Consider the following 27,707-nt stretch of genomic DNA (forward strand, 5'->3'; position numbering starts at 1 on the left):
CTTACCCTGGTTTACTTTTGTTGTTGACATGTATCACCTTTTCCCATACTATATAATGTACTTGTTTGAGCTACTTTTTGTTGTTTATTTTTTGTCTTGTATCAACAAAGTGTACATTTCTTGAAGGTAGAGAGAATTGTGTATTTTTTTCCACAGACATATTCCAACCACCTAGAACAGTGCCTAGTATATATACATGCACAAGTGTTTGTTGGATGAATGAATGAATGAGTGGAAATTTTAATGACAGTGAGTTTTGTGGGTCTTCCTGAATCTCTCCACTCTCATCTGCTCTACTTGTGCTGAAGATGAGAAAAGGAGCATTTGATCTTCCAGTCAGTTGCCTTGAGCACTGTGGGGACCAAGCATAAATTTCCCATAACTATTTTTATTTTGAGCTCCAATACCTCCTGAGCCTGCAGATCTAATTACTAATCCTTTCTTCTCCCCTTACTTCTCATCCTCCCACTATGCTTATGCCTTCTTCCCTGTGCTTCAGGAACAAGATTCCATTCCCAACAACCATGTCTCATTGATTTCAGCCATGAAATCAATCATGAAATCTCTGCCCCCCTACCACCCATGATCCCCTCTCCTGACCACAGAAGCAATAAAGTAAATAAGAACCTTAATGTCAGAGAGAGAGAGTCATCTGTTAGTGATATCCCAGCACCTGATTTCATGGTTTCATTTCTTCCTTCCAGAACAGATACACACATAAGGCATGTGCCAGAATCTCTCTCTTCCACTCTCTTTGCTGTATAGTATAGAACAGAAACAGCTTAGGAGCCAGAAAAACTTAGATTTTAATCCTAGCTTTGCTACTTTCTAACTGAGTAGCTTTTCCCTGAGCCTGTTTCTTCACCTATAAAATGGAAATGACACATTCTTAAAGGATTTTCATGGAGTTTAAGTAAGTTCATATCCCCCTCAGTGCCTGACATAGTTATCCCTCAATATATTGAGTACGCTCTTTTCCAACTGGTAAGGGAATATGATGTCTCACTCCTCTATTTCTTCCTTTTTTATCTTAAAAGTGGTATGTCAGATTAACATGAGTCTGAAAACACACAGCTGAAACCCTGAATTGAAGGGGCAAGAGAGTGTGAACACAATTTCTGGCGAAAGCGGAAGAGTTTGGGAGAGATGAGCAGTCCCAGAACTCTGTAACAGCCTGTGAAGGCTTGTACCTTGATATGTGTTCCTAGTGCCTAGCAGAACTTGGTATATACTAGATACTTAATTAGGATGTCACACATTAATAAGTAAAGACAGATATTTTTCTCAACATTGTTGGGAGAAAGGGATATCAGTAAAGAAAAATAAGCTTAATTTGTAGATAATTAATAATTAATATTAAATACACATTCCTAGGGTTTCTCTCTCTTTTTTTGTAATAAGTGTGAGCTTCTTGACCACAATATTTTACATTACTTATTTCAAATATATGGTACTGAAGACATTTTAGGCTAATTAGACATACGTAAGCTGCTGTGGGGAAGCAAACTTTTTATAGAAAAATTATTTCTGTGGGAAAAATGCATTTCAAGTGTTCAGTGCACATATGTACTTTTAAAAAGTAGAATAAACTGGGGAATATGATTTGTAATGTGATTAAAATGCTATGTGCTTTTAAAAATGCTATGTAATTTATAAAAGCATCTTTATGAAAAATTTTAAAATGATTTTAATTATATAAATACTTTCATTTATATAAAACATCTTTAACTGTAGCATTTTTCTTCTCTTTTCTTCACAATTTGTGGGGGACAAAACAAAAAAAATCTTTGTAGCACCAAGTTTCAACTTGTAAAAGTAGGGGGCATTTCACCCCTTTGAAGCCTTTCAGCACCTAAACTATTACCATCATCACATTTATCATTATTACATTTCACCATTGCATTTGTTTGCTCATCAGCAGAGGCCGAGTTGCTCAGTAGGGGTTCATATTAGATCATTGTTGTAGACATACTTGTCTAGACTAATGAAATGTCAGCTTCTCGTGTCTTCTATTGGGCAACTTGTGTCTTCCACTTGGCACCAATTCTGGTTTTCATTTTATTCATTCATTCATTCATTTATTTGTTTATTTAGTTTTGAAAAGTACTGACTGACAAAATCATTTAGGTAATATAGTTGCCATTTTTCATGTCTATTGTGTTTATCATTGTATGATGTTAATGTAGCTTTATTCATCATATATTTTGTGTTTAACATTTCATTCCACAGGCACTCCAGAAAGTCTGAAAGATCTAGCATCCAAAAACAGACTAGGAAAGGCACTGCCTCTGATGCAGAAAGGTAGGCTTGGTGTTGTGGTGTGCTGACATCTTCCATTTTATGAATATATTTAGGGGTGCTGTCACTCTCATTTTACATGATCAGTTCTTAAACACAAATTGTGATGTTTAAAGGCATTCATGTAACTAAACCTACCCCTAAATGGAAATGATCTCATTGAAGAAGTAAGAGAAGGATAATTTCAAGGCGGTTCTTAAATCTTAGGGTTTAAAAAATAATTATGTATTTCTCTTAGTGATCATTCTGATTACTAATAAGGATTAAATCCATACTCATTCCTATATACATATTAGGACATTAATATTTTGTTTCTGATATCTTTTAAATGTTACCAATGAATGTAGTGCCTGGAATATGCTAATTATTGACTGTCTTATTTATCTAAATAATGCCATCTTTTAAAAAAATCACTTTTCTACAAATGTATATTCTAATATTCTACTGGTATATTATAACCAAGGATATACATTGAGTTAATGTAAAATTATAAGGGATTACTAACCTTTTGTTTGCAATTTGTCCAATTCCACAAAGGTTTTAAGTATTTTTAGGTACAACATATTGACACTTTTTTTTTAACATAGTGTTAAAAGACCCAAGAATTGCAACTAACATATATTCATTCACCCATTCATTTATCCAACAATGACTGAGAGCATGTAAAGGGACACAGATGTAAATGAATGAGTATATTCAAGTATCATAGCTTTCATTATAGAGGCATGCACAGGTACAGTATGAACACAAGGAAAGTTGTGCAGTAAGGATGAAATTAGGAAATGCTTCATAAACAGATGTCCCTTGAGCTAAATCCAGATACATAAAAGTATGTGTGAAGAGTGGAGTATTCTGAGAGGGGACAACGTGAGAAAACACTGAGATTGGAAATACTATCTTGAGTTTGGGGAAATGGTACCAGTTTTGGGATGGAGAACAGGATTCAGTGGATAGAAAAGAGGCCTGAAAATAAAATTGGAGAAATTCTGAGAGGTTAAATGAATGACGTCACTATGCCATGTTAATACCATGCTAAAGAATTTCAACTTCTTTATTGATCTGTGAGCCACAGATGTGCTTTAAACATGGGAGGCAGAGGATCAGTTTTGAGTTCCAAAATTATAGATCACTTTGACTGATTTTTGGAAGGTAGATCAAAGGATCTAGGGGTAGATGCAAGGCATCAGCCAGGCTATCTCAATAGGCCTAGTAGAGATAGAATTTGTACGATTCAGTGATTCATTCAGTTAACAGATATATACCAACTATGTGCTAAGTTCAAGTAGTAAAATAGCAAGTAGCAAAAAAGAAAAGCTTTCCAGAGGATGTTAACACTGAGTTGAGATCTGAAAAATGAGTAGGTGTGAGACATATCAAGGGATGTGGTAGGTAAAAGGGAGATGAAATTTATTTCTGGACAGTGGTCCATGGAGAAATTGACTATTTAGGGAACTTGATTCACAATGGAATAAGGATACAGGGGACCCATGAAAAGTGTTGAGTAGTACAAGGAGTTGGACTTTGAGGAAGGAAATTGATCAATCGATAGATAGATAGCCTTTGATGAAACAATGTATTTTCACATTCTTTAATCCCAGCTCAGTTAACTGCAATTTCTTTACCATCATTGTAAATAACTATAATTTCTTAGATAAATTTTCAATCTTCAACCATCATTTTCAGCCCCCTCTACACAATTTCAATTATTTTGACATGATTAAACCTTTTCCTTGAAGTTGTATTCTTTTAATTCTATTCAGTATTCTTTCATTCATTTTTTAAAAATACTAGTTGAGTCTGGTCATGGTGGCTCACACCTGTAATACCAGCACTTTGGGAGGCCAAGGCAGGCAGATCACCTGAGGTCGGGAGTTTGAGACTAACCTGACCAACATGGAGAAACCCCATCTCTACTAAAAATACAAAAGTAGCTGGGCCTGGTGGCACATGCCTGTAATCCCAGCTACTCGGGAGGCTGAGGCAGGAGAATTGCTTGAACCTAGGAGGCGGAGGTTGCGGTGAGCCGAGATTGCGCCATTACACTCCAGCCTGGGCAACAAGAGCAAAACTCCATCTCAAAAAAAAAAAAAAAAAAATGCTAGTTGAGTGACTACTGTGTGTAGTTATATATTAAGGATACATCAGTGAACAAGTTTTTTTGGCAATAAGATACTATTTTAGAAAATGATAGATGATGCCAGTGTCAGCTGGAGGTGCTTAACTCCAGATTAATGATATTGAGGCATCTGCCTTTGCAACTCTGAAATGTAATCTGTGGATAAACACAAATCCTCCAATCAGAATAGCAAGGATTTGATTGACTTTCATTTTCAAATGTATGACACTTATGAATCATATTCATAGTACTCTTGCCTTTCCTTTGCTTATAGTTTAAAGTAGAAAGCTGTAACCTTTTAGATGTGTTTGATTATAATTAAAGCTTTTCATTGATTTTTATTAGAGTGTAAACTACATGCCTAGTTTCTTTGTGAATTGTTGAATAGCAGGTTACAAAAGAAGAACTGGCCTGGGTTTTCTAATTTATGTTAGCTCTGAATAAGAGCTATCAAGAAGATACCTTGAATTTACATCAAGCTACACGTGAACCGAAGACACAGTATAAATGCTTTGGACACTGACTCCTGGCCTTTGAGAGTTGATAACTTCCCAAAAGGAGTCATACTACACAGTTTTGCACTGGTTTCTGGCGAAATTTGCTGTTTAATGATCATAATTTTAAAGGCCTTTTATTGCCCTCAACAAATGTAACCTCATGACAGATAGCCTTTTAAGAATATATTTTGAAAGAGATGATGACCAATTGTCGTTAGGAGACAAGTAGAACTGATTTATATTTTTTGTGTCAAGCCACTTAAAGAAATGCATCATATTTTCTTGGGAAGCTTCTTGATAAGATAAAAGTCTAGCTTTTCATCTTCATGTGAATTCACCCGTGAGAACTGCTGCCCATCATTTCTGCATTCCATTCTAGTGACTTTTCTTCCTGTAGAAACTACACTCTACATTCTAACTTGGGGATGCTTTATTTCTTTATTTGGACTACTATTTAGAATTGCTTACATATGCATTTTATGGTGTGTTATTGCAAAAGAGCCTGTGCAGGCCTGTAACGGACCAGCACAGTAGGAACCACTTTGAAAATTTGACCTTAAATACCACATACATGTTCATTCTTTAACAAGTTGTTTAAAAACAAAAACAAATAACAGAACTACATTGTTTTTAGGCTTTGGTAGAAGCAATTTACTGCAAGTCCATTTGCAGCAACAAAAATGTCTGACTAAAGACGCAAATTTTTATTGAGAAGTATGTTTTACTGAAGTGTAAATCAAAACTCTAGTCTTAGATGAAGGAGAGTAGGCATGGATTGAACTTAGTGGTAAATGTTTAGATACATACTTGAAGATGGTAAACTTAGGGTCAGGCATACGTAGGTTTGAATTAAACTTTTGCTCTGCAAACTTTTTTTTTTTTTTTTGGAGATGGAGTCTTGCTCTGTCACCCAGTCTGGAGTGTGATCACACGATGTTGGCTCACTGCAGCCTCTGCCTCCTGGGTTCAAGTGATTCTCCTGCCTCAGCCTCCTGAGTAGCTGGATTACAGGTGCGCGCTACACGCCCAGCTAATTTTTGTATTTTTAGTAGAGACGGGGTTTCACCATGTTGGTCAGGCTGCTCTTGAACTCCTGACCTTGTGATCCACCCGCCTCAGCCTCCCATAGTGGCATGAGCCACCACGCGCGGCCGCAAACCTCATTTTTTAAAAATGAGGAGATGTAAATATACATAATAGAGTAGGTATTTGTTAAATACCATTGTCCATATATTTTGATTCCACAAACTCTCAAACACAGTTCTGTTAAGTCCTGCCAAATAATTTGATACTTGGACATATGGTTTGTGTTAAAAGACTCATGGTACATCCTGAGATGTGAAATTACCACTTTTTTCTCATGATACACAAACAATCCTATCTCACTAGACAGAAAAGAGAGCAAGCATTGGAGCTGGACAGACCTGTGTGGATCCTGCCTCTACCACATTTTAGCTGTTTATCTTTCTCCAGGTCACTCTATGACCCTCAGTCATAATAAAATAAAATAAAATAAATAAAATAGTAATAACGCTTCTTAGTGTGTGAGAATACAAAAAGGTACATATGTATATACTTGTGTGTATAAACCTATAGATACATATATGCATGAATACATGCATGCCTGCATATGCGCACAAACACTTTCAGTTCCTGGCATGAATAGATGACCCTATATTGATGCTCAGTAAGGAATAGCTGTTACTGTTATGTTATTTATCCATCCTACACTCCCTGTTTCATTCTCTAACAGGTTGTTCTAAATCTCTATCATTCTTCTTACATCCTTACATTCTTAGCACATCCCATTTCATTGAAAAGATCAGGGCACAACAGCCTGGATTCTTTCAACTTTACACTCTGTACCTCAGAATTTCTTGATTAATTGTCCTTTCCTCTTGCCTAAAAACAAACTATACTTGGTTCTATTATCTCTCCTCTGCAAAACCTTGCTCTTCTCTCTCTAAGCTCTGCATTTTTCCTCTACCCAGCTTCCCCTTCATAATTCAGCATTGCTACCACATTCCTTTCTTCCTCTGGCAAAGTGGCTTTCTACGCTTCTCCTTTGGTCTGTGATCTCATGCTTGTTACAGAGTGGCTGGGGGCAGGAACTCTTTTATTATTGAGGGACTTTTCATGTCAAAGAAAAAAACATATCTTGTGCTAAACGATTAACCTCAAACATTACAGGCTGTTTTCAGACACTGCAAGCCTCGTGGCTCAGGAGATGGAACACTATATGTGGTTGAGCTGTGAATATTCACCCAGGAAGCCATTTATTTGCTCCTGAAATTGCTTTTTATACTTTTGCCATTTAGTTTGATGCCACAGAAAGTTCACCGAAATTTTTTACATTTCAAGTCACATTTGAGTTTTTCTTTTAGTGCTTGTGAATTGCTTTAAGGAGTGGAGCAAGATTTAAGTGAAATTGTAATATCCGTGAAATTTCTCAGTACTAAGGTGAAAACTGTATAATTCCATTTGCGAGCCACATTTAGAAAGAGTATCTTGAACAAAGATTGAAGTTTATTGTCATGATAATGACTTTTAAAGAGTAATAGATAAAACTCTCATCACTGGAAAGGACTTGATCATGTACTCTATCCCATAGAAATTCATTCTATGTAGTTGAGTTAATGGGAAAAGCCAATTTGGAATAAACAGTTTTAATATATAGAACACTATGAGTTACTTTTTATTTTAATTTGGAAATTGAGGTAACAGCCCAGGTTTCAGCATTTGAATTACGACGTGATAAAGCACTAATTTATAGCTCAAGAAAGTAAAATACGCCTTTATTAAAGACCTAAGCTGAACATCTTTTTGTTATCTTCAACCTGACATTTTCCTGTTTTGTTGTTCTTGAATGAATAAGGTACTCAGAATCAAAATCATTATAGCTATAAAAATCATTTTACTTAAAAGAAAAATTGCCAATCTGAATAGAAGTTGAATGACACTCCTTTATGTGCTTTTGGTGATAAATATGTATTCTTTATTCTCACACATTTTTAGTCACTAAGTGAATTTTACAGTATTGCTTTAAAAAGGGATGAGGTATCATTTTATTCTTTCTGTCAAAATAATACCTGCTAGGTGTTTTAATCATGCATTTTATTTAAAATAAATACCAAAATCAATGAAAAAGGCAAAAGCATGCATTAAAAAATAAGTACATCTATATAAACATCAGTTGTTTATTTTTAATTCATTAATTGGCTTTATAATAATTTTAAACGCCATAGTAATATAGTTGTCAAAATATGGACACATACATTTTCAGGTATTGTTATATCTGAGAGAACATGTTTTTATCCATATTTCAGCCATTTATATTTAATCAGATGTATAATTAGTGGAGCATTCTCCACCTTATATTGTTTTAATTTTTGTCTACTTAGACTAACCTCAAAAGGCAGGCTTCTTTTGTTGTTTTTGGCATAGTCTTGCTTATTACAGAGTAAAATTATGAACATTGTAAAAATATAGAGGCCTACAGTATTTCTTCTTGAAGGCAAGCACTTGAAGCTTTCCTGTATTCATCATCCTAATTACAGTCACTCATTCAAGCAACATACCTTTATTGAGCTCTTGCTATCTGTGCAGCTGTGTTGTAGTCACTTGAGATACAGCTCTATAAAACAAAACAAAACAAAACAAAAAAAAACAGAGACAGGAGTCTCTGCTGTTGGTGGAACATACAAGAGGTTTATTACATTAGAGCAACACCAATTAGTCTTTAAAAACCACATGGCGTTCACATTTGCAATAATAACTTGTCAGTTTGATTTGAATTCCATTTCAATAATTGCGTGATGGGTTCTCTTCTTTGAAATTACTGTCATGTACGAGTAACCAGGTTTTCCTTGGACAAATGTGTTGGTATCAAAGTTAATGTGAACCTGCTGACTGAAGATCTTTTTTGGCCCTAATGTTTTAGGGTTCTCCCAACATGTCTTTCTAGAAGGGGACACGCAGCCCCAAGAGCAACTGATCAGCCAGTCATTAGGGGAAAACATCCTGCTCGCTCAAGGTCGAGTGAGCACTCTAGTATCAGAACACTGTGTTCTATGCACCACCTTGTCCCTGGAGGGTCGGCGCCACCTTCTCCGCTTCTGACAAGGTCGCTATTCAGTGTCCCCCTCAGCATTCATGTCCTGCCTCCGGGTGTTGGTGTGGTGTTGTACCTTCCTGAGCACTTGAAGCTTTCACTCATTTTGACACCATAACTTTTAATCCTTTCTTTGTGACACTTAAATCTCTCTCACATCCTCTATTACTTGCATCTATCTTCACTGTGCTGGTGGTATACTATAGTTTCTGCCAATTAGCTCTCATTGAAAATTAAATTTGGCTGTGTTATGTCCTTTCATCTGTTTGTGGCATATTCATATATAATTTTTTTAATTATGTGAAATTTTTATGATAAATTACTTGGAGTTAAATGTGTGCTTACTTTAAAAAGCATAAGAGGAAATTTTAAAAATCTTTTATATGTGTTCGGTAAAGTGTTAAGAGTGTTTTAAAGTTCTTCAGTTTGAAAAGTGTTTAAATGCCAACAGATGGAAGTCCGCTTAATCCTGGGCAGTAGTAATATATCGGCACACTTCTCAAACTTTTATTTGTAATTTTAATGCTAGCACCAGTGTATTTCATAACATATGTCCAGGATTATTTTAAATATCTTTCAAATTTGTTCCTATTTAGAAATAAAGTACAAGTGAGTGGTAATTTATAAAAGTCTGCAGCTAGAATTCTTAGCAGTTATAAATAATTCTATAGTCAATATCAATTTAAGAGTAGCAGTTTAGGCAACAGCCTTTCTTGCCTCATTTATCCATATTGTTAAGATCCAGAGGCTGTAATTAGATGTATTTGGTTCAGTACTGCCAAAACTGAATAACTTGCCCAGGTAGAACAACTTAATAGAAAGTTAATGAAAAGAAGTGAATTGGATTCTGCTCAGTTTAAGAATTCATTATGTAGAACTGTGTGTGGTGCACATTGCCCTATCTCATTTAACCCCTTTTTGTAATATTCCATTTACACATATCATAAAAAGTGTTTGATTCTGCTCCCATTGGCCCAGTGAGGGGGTTTATGTCTATTTTAATCGTAACAGAAAGGAGGAAAAGATTTTTGTCAGACCACATTGGAATTTCATTGTTTCATGCCCGCTTTGCTTTTTGCCTGCAGAATGCACCGACAGAGAAGTCCAACACAATCTCCTCCAGCAGACACATCGTTCAGCAGTCGCAGGGGAAGACAGCTCCCACAAGTGCCAGTGAGAAGCGGCAGTATAGAACAAGGTATCCGATAAAGAGAGATCATTGTCCAAAAATCTTGGATTTGAGAACCTCCTCTATTTATACCCCTTTTATTAAATGAATAGTATTTTGATTATATGTAGTTTGCTGCATCCTAAAAATTTGATTTTCTTACAGTTTTATCCCCAACACCTAGTGACAGTGGTTCATGGCATGCACTCAGTTTTTGCTGAGTGAGTTTTGCTGGATGATTGAATTTTAGATGGTCATTTAACAGAAGGGATTTAGGCCTAGAAACATCTTATTCCAAAGTGACAAAGGAAAAAAATAAAATTTAAAAATCTCATTGCAATATGGCATTTTATGTGTTAAAAGAATATTTTACCTTTTAAAAGATTTTTTAAAAATTAAACAATCATACTGAATCCTTTACAAATTTTTTAATTTAACTTGATTAGCAGTAGCCTATATTTTAAGTTTGATGATGAAAAAAATGACAGAACACATGTTTTAGTGTCTTCAGCAGTTCATATTGCTTAAAGATTTCCTTATTTTATGCATATATTATTTCATTTTCTGAGCAACAAAGAAAGAGAAAGAGAGAGAGAATGTATACGGTCTGATTTTAGTAGAAACTAAATTCTCTAAACTACCTGAGCTAGATGATTTAGACACTACGTTAAAATAGTATTCTTCATGTGACCCAAAGTGCTATCACGTATCTTAGTAGATGACATGACTTGTTATCATTATTTTTTATCACATATTTTTAATCAGGGATTTGGTAAGCAATTTACTAAAATAATTTCTACTTTGGGATTGTAATATAAATGTAGTAGAATTACTTTTAAGATATTTATTAAAAACCTTTATCCCTATGAAACAACTGAAAGGTTAACACTTTGAATATTTTTTTCAGCAGTGTTATTGTTGCTGATGGAAAACTTGCATTTCATTTTATATTGAGGGTACGGGGGTACATGTTTTTCTCACTTAATTCAAGTGATTTACTGAATGTATCACAGATATGTCAAAGATCTCAGAAGGTAAATGCATTGTTTCAAAGACTGATGTGGCATAGATTGCCATGCAGAATACTTGATTATGGAAAACTTAGTGTAGATTTTTAAAGGTATCAACTTATTAATAGAGTAACACTGGTGTGATAAACTCTGAGTTTATATTTTTTAAAATACATTCTATTGATACTCCATGCTTTAGTTTTCAGGGTTGCTAAAAAGGTATTCATTTAGTGAATCATGAAAATATGATGCATTGTGAAACTCTGACTTTCTTTTTTAAAATCACAGTTAATTCATTGGAATTATTCATTGACATGTTTAACATTTTTCCTCTCCTCTCTGGGAACATTTTAAAATTATTCATAATTAATCTGACAATAACCCAGATGAAATTGTTTTAAAATTTATTTTTTAAAACAAAAGTTGGTGTTTATTTAAATTATCTATTCATGAGCTCCTGTTGCACAACTGAAAGAACTACAAATGTGGGTGTTTAGTTACAAACTCGGTCTTACCGATCATATTTTGCTAAAGATTGATATTCTAAAAGTCATGTGCTCCTAAAATTCTTTGCATTTCCTCCAGTTGCAAATAAAACATTTTATGGGTTCAAAAGCATATAAGGGTACTGCATATAACTCTCCTATAGTGAGATTCTGATTACATTATTTCTGTAGAAATAAGAATTCCTTCCACAAAATAAGTTGTATTGTATGTTGGATTTTGGTTTTTTAAAAAAGCTCATGTTCTATTGTTAATATAAATGTTACTGTTTATGATATTCATATTCACAGTTGTCTTTCAGAGAAATCATCAATTTGTAAGGATTGAATTGAGGTGGGAAGAAGGGAATGACTACATTGGTGGAGTTACTTTGATATTTAATATGACAAATACACTAATAAACATTTTGGTTATTTGAGTTTCCTGAAATATATGATCTTTAGAGTTATATACATACAGCTTTTAAAAAATGTGACAACAAGCATGTATTTTATATATCTATATATCTAAATGTTCTATAAATAAAAGAGACCTGGTTGGTGTTTTTTATGATATAAATATGTGCTTTGGGACTTTTGGTAAATGATTATACTGTCTGCCATCATCTTTTTATGGTTCTATTTCAAAATGAACAGTCCACATGACAGCTTTGTTTGTCCTAAAATATGTTTTAAAAAGTAAATTTTAATTTGATTTATGAGTTAGATAGGATTTAGCATGTTCTATTTAAGATTGATTTCATTGTTGTTCTTAAGGCTGTAGAATTATGCCATTTTATTATTTTGAAATTACTTGTTAAATTTTAGTTCCATCTCCCATGAAGATTAATGCTGACCACAGTCTGTTACAATTGGTTAAGCCCCTACTGCACTTGACTTCCTTCCCATTTTTTAAAAATTTTTAACAAAGGGTGATTTTCTGTTTAGAAATAATTTGATAAGCAGCTGATTGGTAAGAACAAATATTTCAAATGGTTTAGATTACTAGATACTGATACACCTTCTTGAGGCACTTATAAAATAATTTTATTCATATACCGTTTCTGGGTACAGTTATCTACATTACTGATTTTGGAATGTATGCCAGGACAATTTGACTGTTTCACTGGAAGTATTTTTTTTCTTATAAATCAAATATACCACTCTCTATTTATACCATAAAGGCAGTATCTCTTAAAGGCTAACATATCATTTGGAAACACATGTTTAATCAATTTTTGAAAAGGTGTTTTAAAGTTCATTTTAAAAATTGAGAATGCTAGCCTATTTGCTACATAGAGCCAGATTATGTTGAAGTAGATTTAGGGGAAAAACAAAGAGGTGATCACAATACAGATTTTTGCGGTAGAGTACTTGAAAAAGTAGCCTTATAATTTAAGTAACTCTAATGGTATGTGATAATTGAAAGCAAAGACTTCCACAAAATTTTTCTGGTTATATTTCAACACAATATCCCAGCATATCCCTTATGTAGAGTAAGGCTGAAGATAACTTAATTGGTTGTATAAAAATGGATTTCTGAAGCCAACCAGTAACTTTTTTGTGCTCAACTGGATCTTTTAAAGAAGGATTTAGAGATGATTCACAAACTAACAGTAAATGATGTGTTAATTATGTTTTATATCTTCCATTATTATATCACCTATCTAAAACTCCAATGATATTCCTCTTCAGAAATACAGAAACAGGCCATTAGTCCTCTGTAAATAATACAAAACAAAGAGGTGGATATAAAGCCTTATAAAATGTCTAAGAAGTATAGTTTCTACAAAACAACTAATTTTACTTTGGGGTATTTTAATCTAATTAATTTCAGAAGAAAAAAGGATTACTTAAATTAGAATTTTCTTTCATGTGGAAAATGTTACAGAATAGTTTCCATGGTGCAAACAAAGTGTAAAAATGGAATTTATTTTTTGCTTATCAGATAAAAAAATAAATTTCATTTTATCATATGAGCCTTTATCATATGAACTTTCATTTTTGAAATGATAAAAATTTTTGTTATGAAAATTAAGTATGCTTTTAAATGCTTTTCCAAAAAAATCACAATGGATTCAAGTTAAGATGTTTTAATAAAATTGGTACTGAAGTTTTATACAACTCTTAAAAGGAAAGAAAAAATAATACAGAATATATTTTTCAAATGCCAAACATACTAATTTCCCAATGTTTTTGTTTCATTTTAAATCTTTAAATTGCTGTATTCATTCTTTCTTTGATTAATTTTAGTACCATATTTGGGAACTCATGGTTTTTCATTGCAATTTATCATGTCACATTATATGTTATGCATTTTAATTATTCATGCCATTGTGTTAATTCACATTTCCATGTCTAACTATAAATTTGCTGATTTCTTTCTTTTGTTTCCATCATTATGTGCATTTAATTCATTGAAGAACAAGAAAAATATAACTCTTCCACAAAAGGTAAATATTAACATAACTTTTTAACCATTTAATATTGTTACTTGTAAAAATATAATATACAAGAGTTATATAACTGTATTTATTGAAATAATGAGCAAAATTAACAGGTAGCTATTTTCCTCAAATGATTTTGTAGTGTATTTGATATTAATTATTTCACATTCTATGTTCACATCAAAGAAGAGAAGATTACTTTAAAATTAATGTTTTTTAAAAATTTTATTTAAAATTAATGTTTTTTTAAAAATTTATTTATCTGTACTGACAACTAGAAAACAATTCTCCTAGGAAAATGACATTTTCTTTGTTTCTGTTTGTTTGCATTTCCCTGCTCTCATAGATAAAAGATTTAATTCTATTCAGGGTAATACCTGGTAAAAGTAGAAAATCTCTGGATTTTACTTTCCAGATAGTGGTAACCTTAGTGAATGTTCTGGCCCTGGCTGCAGTCATACATCTGAGAAGCTGCTGCCTAAATGTTACTTCTGTTTGCCTCAATACTGTTGAAATACCCATTAATTTTATCTTTCTGAGAGTCATGGGAGAAGAAAACCATTCAGCATTTTTGGTCTTTGCACTTGAATTTCAAATAGGTTGCAGGCTTCCCCCTACAGTCATATGCTGCCCACACCATTTTCTGTTCAGAGTTGCTGTTGGCCTGATAATTAACTATTTGAACATGAGTTTTCAGCTTAATGTGATAAGGTTAATTATATTTAATAATTATATAATTCTGTATAATTTAATAAAAGTACATTCTCTCAATATTTGAAAGTGGACTGATTGAATTAATTTGTTGCCCATAGTAACAACAAATTAACTCAAAGCTAGTTCTGAAAGTAACATCATTCCTATTTTAGGAATAAGGACACAAGTTCAGAGAGATTATGACATTTGCCCAAACTGCTTGTCAGTAGTAGACTACAAACCCAGATCTTTTTACTTTCGACCTTTTCCTCTACATGTTGGTGTATCCTATTTTAGTAAGTACAAATACCAAATATATTATTTCTCGCCCTTAGCATATTTAGTTATGCATTATGTATCTCGGTATTACAAAGAGAACAGTTTCAATTACATATTTAATCTGTATTTATAAAAATGTATTTAACAATATTTATATTCAGGCACTATACATATATATATTATTCTGGCGTAGTGTCTGATATATTAGGCAATACATATATTAATTAAAAAATTAAAAAATTCAGTGAGATCAAGATGTTTTGGCCATAGATTTTGCATAGATTTCTAGCTATCCTGCTGCATTTTTATGTCAGATATTGAAAACACAACATTAGATTCAGTAGTACAAGAATGACCAATGTACTTTACTTAGGTCAGAAGAATGTAGTTGGGTTTGCAAGATAAATTTTAGTGGGCTAAAAGTATTAGATTCATATTAGAAATGGGCCATGATCTAATTCCATCCAAAAGAAAGAAAAATGTAATAATTCTTCATTTAGAGCCCTTTCCATATATATTACTAGGCAAAAGCTGTACCTAGCTAAATAAAACAAAACAAAATCCATAAGTATAACCTAAAGTCTGCATGAAATATGCACATTTAGGGCCTCTGTGCAGAACATGTCAGTTTATGTTTTTATACAGTCAGTGTGTCCTGGCTGAGAGATGTCTTCACCCCTCCAAGCGTTTCTTGGAAACAGGATGTAGAAATGCCTCACAGAATAGACCACGTTTTTAGAAATAACCAAAGAAGCACATCCCAAAATGCGTCCAGGAAGGTATAGGTCAGAAAAAGAATGCTGCGCCTCTCCTTAGGGATTTAAGATAACACAGTTTAGCCACTGAACGTGGCTCTCAAAACTTTGAAAGAATAGAAGCAAGGTCAAGAAATTTCATTAAAATCGTATTTTAAGCTCACGTAACCCAAAAGAAAGGAAAAGTTCACAGCATAGAAATCCTACTTCTGTGAGCTGAAGTTTGTCTTTGCTGGGATCTATCTTATTAGAGAATTCAGGTTATTGTGAGTACATCCCGGATAAATGAAGACCAGTACACAAGCCAAGGGGCTCATTAGGGTTTATTTTTGATTAACTGTAGATGAACTTGTAGGACAACCAGTGGTTCCAGTTTGTCAGGGACTGAGAGTTTTCCCAAGATGCAAGACTTTCAGTGCTGAAACTGGGACAGTTCTAAGCAAACGAGGATGGTTGGTTACCCTATAGGGCACCAGTCTATTAATTTTACAGCATATGTTTTTAAAGTCACATAAAGAGAAGTGTAAAATACTCAAAGCATTACTAATGGTAGATAGGCTATATTGAGCACTTACTATATGTCAGTGACTCTACTAAAAGTGTTACATATTTATCTCATTTTATTTTCACAACAACTTGAGACCTAACTATTAGTATCTTTATTTTCCCGCCGAAAAGCTAAAAGTTAGGTTAAAAACTTGGCCCCTTATCAGTCAGTATTTCATTTTGTAAATGATAGAATAGGAAACGAGACACAGATCCCTCTCCAGGGAACTTGTTCTCATCCACTTTGCTCTGTAGGCTCTTCAACATTCAGACAGCATTTACTGAGTAACTGCTTTGCATGCATCACCACGTAATTATAGTAACACATTTACAACTGCAAGGAAGGTTTTTTTCACCCCTGTTTTATTGAAATAGAGTGAAAGAGGTTAAGTTGAATGCCAAAGGTAAAAAAGCTGCTGTGAGGCAGAACCAGATTTTGAATCCACAGCCCATGTTCTGTGCTCCACACCACGTTCCTGTAACAATCACCACTCAGCACTGGGATTTTGGAGAAGCCCACTTAGTTTCTCCTCCCTTTCCCTATTGACCCAATTTTGCAGCATTCAGTTAAACCTTCTACATCTGGCCTGCTCCTCCAATTGCCATACAGATAACAAATCCTTTGGCTTGAAAGTTAACAAAGCTAACAAAGATAACACATCCTTTGGCTTGAAAAGTTAACCAAGGGACTATAAATGTTCGTAGTACTTTGTTTACATTTTAACTCCCTCTTTTATGTTGAAAGCTGAAAGACCATATCATTTTAGTCTTCACAAACTGCTTTATAGGCCTATTTTAAATTATTCATTCTAAAAGTAAGCCAATTTTTCCCTCTCTGCTACATTTCTTGGACAGTTTTAAAGAGCCCATGAATGTAGTTTGGGGGCATCGAAATAATGATATAAGAAGATCAAAACTGAACCAGAAATTAAATGACTTCAAGGTGAGAAAAATGTTATTGTCGTAATAAATTTATGATTTATATGCCTTTAGATACTATTTTTTAAGTGCATTAAGTTTTTGGCTCTTGGAAGCAATTTTGAATCATAACAAAACACATCATATTATCTCTTCTACAAATATGAATTTCCTTAATCATAATAGTGTGTAATTTATACACATGGAGAATGAAAGGCAATTAAAGTAAGTAAATTATTATTTATAGGAACAAAGTAAATAGCATTTTGGTGCTTTTTGCTTTTCTGTTTCACTAATAAAATATGTGATAATTATTGTAACTAGATCATAGAGATTGTAACTAGATCATTAGGATTGTCTCTAGTCAACTATATTTTTTTTAAGTACCAGGTTTCTTTAATAAGTTCTCAAGTAAGTTAACTGTGTTTTCCTTCTTTAAATGTCAGCAAGAACAGTTTGAATGCTAAGTTATGCAAACTATATTTTCCATGAAACTTATGAGCATTAACTTTACTTTAGTGGAATTCAAGTAAAGAAGCGAAAAACATTAATTTTAGCATTTTTTGTACAGTTGTATAAATAAAAATTAAGCACATTTCAATAGCGTACTGTGGTTGTGAAACACTATAAGAACAAATTATGTACTCTTTTTAAAATAAGTAAACCAATTTTTGTGTTTTTCAGAATCAGCATTCTTTTAACTGTCATTAAGTAGCAAAGGTCTCAGTTTTATTTACATTTTTATTAGTAGTAGTAGATGCATATTAGTCCAGGTGAATCATTTTCTGTTATTGTGTGTTAAGATTTCAAAAATACAAGTTTCTTAATATTCCTCGGCATTGCTTCTCCTGAACACTTATTATGAATCTTAATGAATATTTACTCATAAATATTTAGAGCTCCATTAGGAAAAGTAATTTATCCATCTCTTTTTTTGGCACAATCTTATAAATATATTGTCATTGTAGCCTTCTCTTTAAACTTCAGGATCCCAGAGGGTTAAGCAGATTGATTAGAAAAATTCAGAAGTAATGCTTTTGACCCTGTTTTCCCATTTGGTGATTCAGATGTGTTTATTTATAGTATCATAGGCTTTTAAAGCTTCAAAGGATTTAACACATGTTAACCAAGACACAACTTGCAAGAGAGACCTAATTGAGGAAAACAAATGTCTAACCATGGACAGGCTCTTTGATGTATTTTCTCTAAAGTTGTATATGTTCCCCAAATATTGTAAAACACAGGAAAAGACTTTCAAAAATCAAATTTAAATTTAGCAGAATTGTGCCAATCAAGTATTTCAGGATAGATTCTGTATCCATTAGTATTATTGGAGTAATGAGAAATTATGGCTAAACATTTTAGAGATCACTTGGTATAAATAACATGGCTTCCTCAGTGATTGGTTTTGTTATCCCCCAAAGAAGGCTTAATTACACAGGTTGCTTTTTGTAAAAATTGTATTTGAAGTGCATCTTATGGGAGATAGTGTTCCCTCTCAAAACCTAAACATGCTTTTAAAAACTGTTTAACTTTGTATAACCCTAAAGGACAAGCTATATAACAAATTCTTTTATAAGAGCCTGACTTTCTTACTTGCCAATGACTGGTATTTTCAGTGACACTCTGAGAATTGGCAGTTTTACATTGAGAAATTATGTCTGGAGTTGGACATCCTGAGCTTCGTTTTAGATAGTTCAATGGGAATAGGTGTGCTAAAACAGGAGATGGCCTTGTGGTTTTGGCTGCAGTGAGACTTAAGTGATTATATATACAAATTGCCTCTTTCACCTATGCCAATGTTAAATTTCACTTATCTAAACATAGGTACTTTGCTTTAAAAGTCCGTAAGGCAATGTGGTATTTTCACTTATGTGTTACTCACTTATTGCATTTTCTGTTTCTCATGCTGGTAGATGTATGCTTTATTGGTAGATGATGGGTAAATGTTTATTTTATTGGTAGATGCTGGATAGATGTTATTTTATTGTTTATATTACTGTAGCATAATCCTTAACATCCAAGAGAATTATATAAGGGAAAATGGGAAACTACTTGGAACATTTTTACACTTACAAGTTGAAAGGGGTCATTTTATTCCAAGAAAATGTGCCAGAACTAGGGCATTTCTATGTAGTCAAAATATTTTAAAATTTAATCTTTATGTATAGTATATATATGTGTGAAGATGTAGAAGTTGGGTATGCACTACATCAAAGTCTCTCACTATGTTTGCATGACTCCAAAAATAAGGATCAGCATGAAAATAAAACATTGCAGTTGGCCCACAGTATCCATGGGTTCCACAATGGTGGCTTTAACCAACCATGGATCAAAAATGTTTGGGGGGAAAATGATTGGTAGCATCTGTACTGAATATGTACAGACTTTTTTTTCTTGTCATTATTCTATAAACAATACAGTATAACAGATTCATGAGATTTTTTTAAGTTGTAAGCCATTTAATAATACGAAAGGGATAGATTTAGAAAAATGCATATAGGCACTATTTACATGACATTTTCCTTGTATTAGCTCTTATAAGTAACCTAGAGATGAAAGTATATGAGATGAGGTGCTTAGGTTATATACAAATACTATGCCATTTTATATAAGAAACTTGAGCATCCGTGAATTTTGGTACATGTGGTGGGTGGGTTCCTGGAATCAATCCTGAACAGATGTTTTTTAAATTGGGAAAATAACATGATAGAAAATAGTGGTGTAAAATACAACTGGTGAATTTTTTTCCTCGTGATACCTATAGTCAATTGGAAAATTTTAAAATCTGGAAATTAGGTAATAAAGCAAGAGACAAAGTCATTGAGATTCCTATTTTTGCAAATATAAGAAAAGTATTTTAACAATACCCTATTGAAATACTATAGAGTCATAGACTACAACTGCTGGAAGGTTCTCTGAGCAGTCTCTTCTTTTTACAGATAAAAACTCTGTAATGGAGGGATATATCAGGAATTGATCAAAGGAACATTGAGGAACTGATGAATGGTGATGGATCTAGGACTGTAATCTATGCCTAGTAATTCCCATTCCTAGGTTCTTACTATTTTGCCACATTGATTCCAGGTATATGCAGAATGCTTATCCATATAAACAATTCCTATTTCTCTAAAGTCTAAAAAACTGTGGGCAGAGACTAGTATTGTATTTTTGAATTTTCAAATAAACCATCTTTCTTGATATATTTTAAGATATAGTTTATACATTAAATATTTCTGATATTTAATGTATCAGATCTGATCTTCCTATTCAGTCTTGGTATAGTCTATACTGATTCAATTAGCTAAACCTTTTTCATCTTTTCTTGTTAATCTCAGCTTTTTTTTTCCACTGCAGTCAATAACTGAAGCATAGGAGGTGTGTCATTTATATTCTTCTGTCTACCTGACAACTTCCAAATAAGCGGTCATTTGTCACTGCTCTTCCTGAGAGATGTACTGGAACAAGAATGGGACTGCACTATCATGGAGCTCTCATTGTGTTGCTATACAGAAAGGAAGCAGAGATGCTAGTTTTTTCATTCACAAAATATGATAGCACATCATAGTTAACTAGACAGGCTTAAATATCCTGTCCAGGTGTTATCATGTGTCAACTTTGATACATATATGAGCTGAACTTGTTAAAAAATAATTTTTACATTAATATATTTAATAATATAAAAGTTCTACTTATTTCTGTCCTTTTACAGTCATATTTCATCTAATGCTTGAAAATATTAGGTTTAACAATATATTAATATAAATTATTTTTTGCCTATAAACACAAACGTCTGAAATTTCAAATTCATTTTAATTTCAAGGTGCATAGAGAGAAATGTGAAAGATTTAAGGAATTTTGAGATCCAAACAAATTTATTTTTATATAAATTAAATTTATGAATATTTTAAATATATTAATGCAAGTTTAAATTATAAGCATTCTAAACTATGTATAACTATAATGTTTACAATATTTTAAAGCAAATTACAAATATGTGATAAGTCAAAGAGGTTTCCTAGAAAATTACTTTATCTCTTTGAAGGAGGTTATATTATAGAAAATTTTAAATGATGGATTAGGGAAGATTTATTAAGGATTTTTGAGGGTTTTTTAAAGTCATAGGCCTTTTAATAATATGAAAGGGATAGATCTAGAAAAATGCATATAGGACAAACAAGATTATAAAATGATTTTAGTTTCTTCATAGATTTGTTAAAGATCATTGATAACACTAAATTAGGAATCCTTAGCAAAGAATGTGAAAAGAGTAGTTATTTTAATATCTTTATTTTTAATACTAATACTTTACTTTTGAAAATTGTAATAATTACAGTACTTTGTAAATTATATTTATTTTTCTTATCTTGCATACTCCAGTCAGATTCCTTCTTGTTGAGCTTTAGAAGACAAGAAATTATTTCACAGATATGGTTTTCATTTAACTCTTAAAAATAAGTTCCAGTTTTATACTTTCTTAATTTTAACATTGAATTGATTTGTGACATACATAGATTAATATTTAAAAAGCCATAGTTTGGAAAGAACAATGTATATAAAGTTGGAATAAATAAAATGGATCTTGTTCAATAAATACATTTTTGTAAACTAATAAGTGCTTTTTGAAAGTACCATTTTTTTAAAACATAAGACACATAATTCAGGTGGTACCTTATAGTGAAATATTTCAACCCTTCAACCCCATTTTTATAAAATTGTAATATTACATCTGAGGAACTAGGATACATACATTTTTGATCTATAATCACAAAATCTATAATTAATGCTGAAATATAGTCTATAGTAAATATCTTTATCTTTCGACTTTATTATACATAAGCTAAATTTTCATTAAAAGACTAAATGAAATTGCATGATAATTACATTTCTTGTAAAAAATGGAAGTTATTATTTAGCTCTTGATTATGTGGCATTTATGAAATTTTTAAAAATAAAAACCACAGGGCCTCCCAGTTTTAAATTTTCTATAAAGAAATAGCAACTGGCATTTTAATGATTTAGTTAGTTTACAATACTATTAACATTCAGAATGTTCCTAAAATGTGAATGTAATGCTAGGATTTGTGGGGTAATTGGAAAATACTTTATTTACTATTTTAGTTTTGCTCTTGGGTTTAAAATTGTTAAAATAATATAAAAATTTTAAATGACAGTAATCTTTTTTTAAAGGAAGATATTTGAGCTGTCTGAGTTACAGTTAATTTTACTTATACTAAGATACTAGAGAGACAGTCACATTTCAAGAATTCAATTAACTTTTAATCATTACTACTGTTCTCCATATAAATCATATAACTTATTGGAATCGTGCCTTCTGGTTCAAATTTGTGGTAATTATCTTATTTTATAAATTTGTCTTAATATTTGGCTTGACACATCTGCAATACAGAAATAATGTCATTTTATTCTAGATATATAGTTGAAAAATAAACATGGTAAAATCTTTAGCAAAGTTAAAGAATTTCCACATTTACACTGAAGGTTTTTCAGTGATTATGAAAAAACTTGTACTGAAGCACAATAACTTGTATAAACAGTTATTTCAGAATATGCACTAAGGCACATGTCATTGGGAAATAATGAAAAGTACTAAAAAAGTGTGTGATACTATGTAATTATTTGGCTTTTTGCTACGAGTAAATAATGATAAGCTATTAGCATTTTGGTTTTGTTGTTGGAATCCGAGAGCAAGCAGTGAGGATAGCATAGCAACTACATCTTTGATTGAGAGTCAAGGGAGTCTACTCATGATTTTGAATCATAATGTTAATTTGGAGATTTTTTTTTCCTTTCACAGATTAAATAAGATCAGTTTTAACTTCATTGGGAGTAAATATAGTATAGTAATGATTTGAGGGAGGTAAAATGAAATCATTTAGAACCATTTTTAGGTTCATGTTAGTTGTATTACCAGTCTTTTTATGATTTAGTTTTACATTTTGCAAACAAAGATTTAAATGCAGCTATAGCATAAGCTAAGTAATCCTATTAATGTTTAGAGAAATGAAGTGTTGTCCTAGCAAGGTTCAGTCCCTAGATCTGTGTCAGACTGCTTCTGGCCAGTAGCTATTGGGATATAATTATCCGTGTCTAAGTAACCATCTACCCTGAAAATTACGTGGCACTAAAAGTGAAGCTTGCAAAGCTGTGGGCTAATCAATGTCAACATATTTTTAAATAAAGTTAATACCATTTTATGAGAATAGTTAAGCTAACACCATTTAAGTCTGTTTTTATTACAAATTGAGATTGTTTTGAGTTGCTTTAAGCTTTAATTATAGAGCAGAACTAAATTTGCAGTCCATTTGACTTACTCAAAACTCAAAGCAAATGATTGAGCATGTACCCAGAAGTACTCACACCATAGGCAAAAGACAGAGAACAGATATTTTCACATTTTCTATATTGCATATGTCTTTTGTAAATATAACTCACATTTTTCAATAACTGTCTCAGTTTCTAATTACTGTTACATAGCATTTTACTGTATAATACTCCTTTTAACTCCTTATATGTTGCCAAGTAATGAATTTCTGAAGCACATTGCTCAAGCTCTCCATTGAACTATCCTGTAATGGTAATAATAGTCACCATTTATTATCTCTGAAGTCAACATTATTAAAGCAGGGGTGTATCATTGCTTAGTTTGCATAACTAAGGGTTGTTAGGGATTTGAGATTGGTTATCTAATTTGCTGAATTTAAACAAAGTGAAACATTTTATAATTTACTGATAAAAGTATGATTAAAACACTTAGCCACAAATTCCAAATTTTATTATCTCTTGGGCTATTGGTCTGCACTTGAACACAATAAAAGTTACAGAATGATTTCTTTTTTTAAAGTGTGTGTTGGCGTTTTATAATCAAGGATGATAGGCCACATTTAGTCATTGCAATGGAAAAAAAATTGTCAGCAAATATCTTTATGAACTCCTTGTAAGAGATAAAATCAGCAGCCAAGTCAATCAAACATATCAACATTTCCATTAACTTGTAAACCATTAGTCTCTTGGCAGAAGTTCCCACTACATCAGTGACCAATAAGCAATTTTCCATACACACACACGCGCATGCTCACACACACACACACACACAGCCCTACAACTTAAAAATCTGAATACTTGTTGCAGAAGTTGAGTTGTCTGGGAAGTTGGCAAATGTTGTATAAAGTAAACATAAGTCTCATACAACATAGGTATAAGCTTTTGAGTCGTTTACCCTACACATGACTGTACCTTAGCTGTTTCTTTCTCCTTCATTTGTAAAAATGCAAAATTTAAAGGCAAGGTTTTGAAGTGATGTTGCTGATGGTGGATTCTAACTTAGAATAATTCATACTTTATCAAAGGCTGCAATTCTTGCCCTCCTCTGCTACTTAGGAGATTAATAAAAGCTTAAAAGTATTCTTTACATATTATAAATTAAAGGGCTAAAAGTCATGTATTCATTTTCAAACTTATGAATTTCATTTATGTGGTCCGGATATAGCCATAAGGAATAGTGAGCTAATCTTTTAGTAAGTCAGTTTTAAGGACTGGGAAATAGTCATGAGAAGCCACGGACAGAAATTAAAGATTTATAAGAATGCCTCAATAAAGTAGATACTTATTAATTAAAACAATTTTTAGGTGACTACTGTTAGCTGAGGGTGTTAAGTGGGTGTGTGCATGCATGTAAGCATGTGCATATAGTGCGATGTGCTAAGTATGCATACTTGTTTTCTCTATATATGTACATGCAACAAACAGTTGTTTAAATTGAAAACATTTTTACAATTAAATTTGGTTTCGCATAATCATTTATGAAGGAAATTGAAAATATTTCATATAAAATCAAGAAATAGAGTATATTTTGTTACTAACATTTACGTTCCCCATTCTGTGTAATTTGAATCATGTTCATCTTTAGATTAACAGTTGCTAGTACTGTATATTCTGCATTTTTGTTTAATTTATTAATCATGTGTTATTTCTAAATTTTATTTAATTGAAGTCATTTCAAAAGCATTGAAATCTTAAACCATTCAGTTCCTGAAAGGTTCTTCACATGTTTTAATAGGCTTCCATTATGTGTTTTTGCAGCAAGCTTAGTAGTGGAGGAGCGAACAAGACAGATGAAAATGAAAGTGCATCGATTTAAGCAGACAACAGGGTCTGGTTCTAGTCAAGAACTTGATCGCGAGCAATATTCCAAGGTAAAATTAGTAGTATCCAACAAATAGTTTCCCTTTTAAAAATGTGTAGTGTGTGTACCAGGCAGGATTAGAAAGCACCGAATTATATAAGAGAAGTTATCATTTGGGCCGGGCACGGTAGCTCACACCTGTAATCCCAGCAGTTTGGGAGGCCAAGGCAGGCACATCACCTAAGGTCAGAAGTTCAAGACCAGCCAACATGGTTAAACCCCATCTCTACTAAAAAATACAAAAATTAGCCGGGCGTGGTGGTGTGTGCCTGTAATCCCAGCTACTTGGGAGGCTGAGGTAGGAGAATCCCTTGAACCTGGGAGGCGGAAGTTGCAGTGAGCCGAGATCGCACCACTGCACACCAGCCTGGATGACAGAGCAAGACTCCATCTAAAAAAACAGAAAAAGAAAAGGTATCATTAAATGATAGTCCTGCATCATAATTTCTACCAAAGCCGAAAAAACAAAAAACTCTTTCCTCTTGATATTTTCGTGTGATATAACTTCATTGAAATATTAACTTGGATTTGATTTTTTTCTAAAAATATGTAAATATTTGATATTAAAATCACTTAATGATTGATTAGCATTAGTCAAATTCACATAAATAAGCAAGATATATGAAGCCATTTTGTTGCTTGAACATTATTTAAATATTCTATTTAAGATATTAAGGTATATATTTATAGTCTTAAATACAACTTTGGATTGATATTTGACTATTGATATTTGTGAATGATAAAAATTATGTGATTTGAGATTTCTTACAGCTCTGTCTTTAGTAAGAAAAGTAACTGATTTCAAACTTCTAGAAGCTGAAATTTACACAATTTCAAGTGCTAATAAGCATTTAATTTTTATTTCAATAATATTTTCTAAGGAAACACCAAGGAGTTTATAAACTGCTAATATCTGATAATTTTAAATAAAATAGCATAGATTTTTGTTCTTCATGAAGTAATTTTAAATATATTATCTGGTTTATTTAAAAGCTTTTTTTCTTTATAGAATACTACAAAAGTAGCAGCAGCCATTAAAGGTTGACCTTTGTTGTAATTTAATATCAACAAACTCTTTGGGAGGTAATAAGCTATTAGAAATCAAAAGTAAATAAAACTACACTAAATTAATATTATTAGCTTGAACTATGGACCTAGAAAAATCTAATTATTTTTAAGCAGTGTAAGTGGTTCATTATCTTTCCAGATATTCTGTGACTAATAAAAAATAAAAATAAAAAGAGGTGGCTACAAAATACGATTTATCACCAAGACTACCATAGAGTCATGTGTGTTTGATACAGTCTGTCACTTTACATGTTAGGTTAGATGCAGAAGGGCTTCCAAATGAGACAGTGTGGAGGGTCACTGTGATTCAGTGATGCCCAACTCCCTAAGAGTCTTACCAAAAAAATGGTAAGCAAAATAACCTGATGTCCCGTAGTATTGCCTATTTCAGCTCCGTACAGGTTTATCTTGTCTGCAACTTGTTATTTATGGTATTATCACCTAATCAGCCTACTTATCTGTCTTCATAGATATCATCATCGTTTTTGTTTTCTTACTACAAATGCAGTGAGAATTAGAAGGCAGGGTAATTTGGGGTTTTGTTTTCCCTCTACAGTTGGATGCAGTTATTTGAAAGTTTCTTTAAACTGGAAATGCTCCTTTTAAGCTGGAAATTTTTATCAGTTTCTTAGCTTTATTTCAAAAGATGAGGTCAAATAGAACAGCAAGGAGAGGTAGAGCCAGTATAGGAAACAAGAAGGAGGCAAGTAAAGAATCAGAGTAAAATACTGAAAGCCTTTCTGGATCTTCCTGAGCTGGGATTCTGATCATTAATTAGTCGATCCAAAAAATCGACAAAATGAAGTACTCAGAAGTCGAAACCACCACTAGTAGTCATAGTAAACCAAAGGTAGGTGTGCAAACTCCAAATTCTCTGACTCATAACATTAAAAACTTGAAAATAACTCAAAATCTTCTACTCCAGCTCACTTATTTACCAAATTTATGACAACTGGGGCTCAGAATGAAAGAGGTAATTAATTAAAATTTGTATTAAAATTAGTAGGGCCTCTCTGTATAGTATAGCCTATAACAATGGATTTGGGACTTAGGGTATGACTTTGTTCTACTTACATCATTGAAATGAACACATTACTCTAGATTGATTCAAAG

General features: G+C 32.6%; 1 protein-coding gene across 50 annotated transcripts in view; it reads left to right on the forward strand.

Annotated features, from left to right (window-relative positions):
* The window catches only part of RIMS1 (regulating synaptic membrane exocytosis 1), a 516,521-nt gene that overhangs the window by 395,325 nt on the left and 93,489 nt on the right, over positions 1-27,707 (forward strand). For 10 of the 50 annotated variants that reach the window (XM_034962340.3, XM_034962337.3, XM_034962336.3 and 7 more), the window contains 5 exons: positions 2,230-2,301; positions 8,852-9,034; positions 10,108-10,220; positions 14,106-14,135; positions 25,424-25,536. In XM_034962340.3, coding sequence (XP_034818231.1) covers positions 2,230-2,301; positions 8,852-9,034; positions 10,108-10,220; positions 14,106-14,135; positions 25,424-25,536 — 511 coding nt within the window. The remainder of the gene's footprint in view (positions 1-2,229; positions 2,302-8,851; positions 9,035-10,107; positions 10,221-14,105; positions 14,136-25,423; positions 25,537-27,707) is intronic. The other 40 variants (XM_034962345.3, XM_034962351.3, XM_034962350.3 and 37 more) reach the window with 8 other exon arrangements.

The sequence above is a fragment of the Pan paniscus genome, chromosome 5, assembly GCF_029289425.2.
Source record: "Pan paniscus chromosome 5, NHGRI_mPanPan1-v2.0_pri, whole genome shotgun sequence".
NCBI lineage: Eukaryota > Metazoa > Chordata > Mammalia > Primates > Hominidae > Pan > Pan paniscus.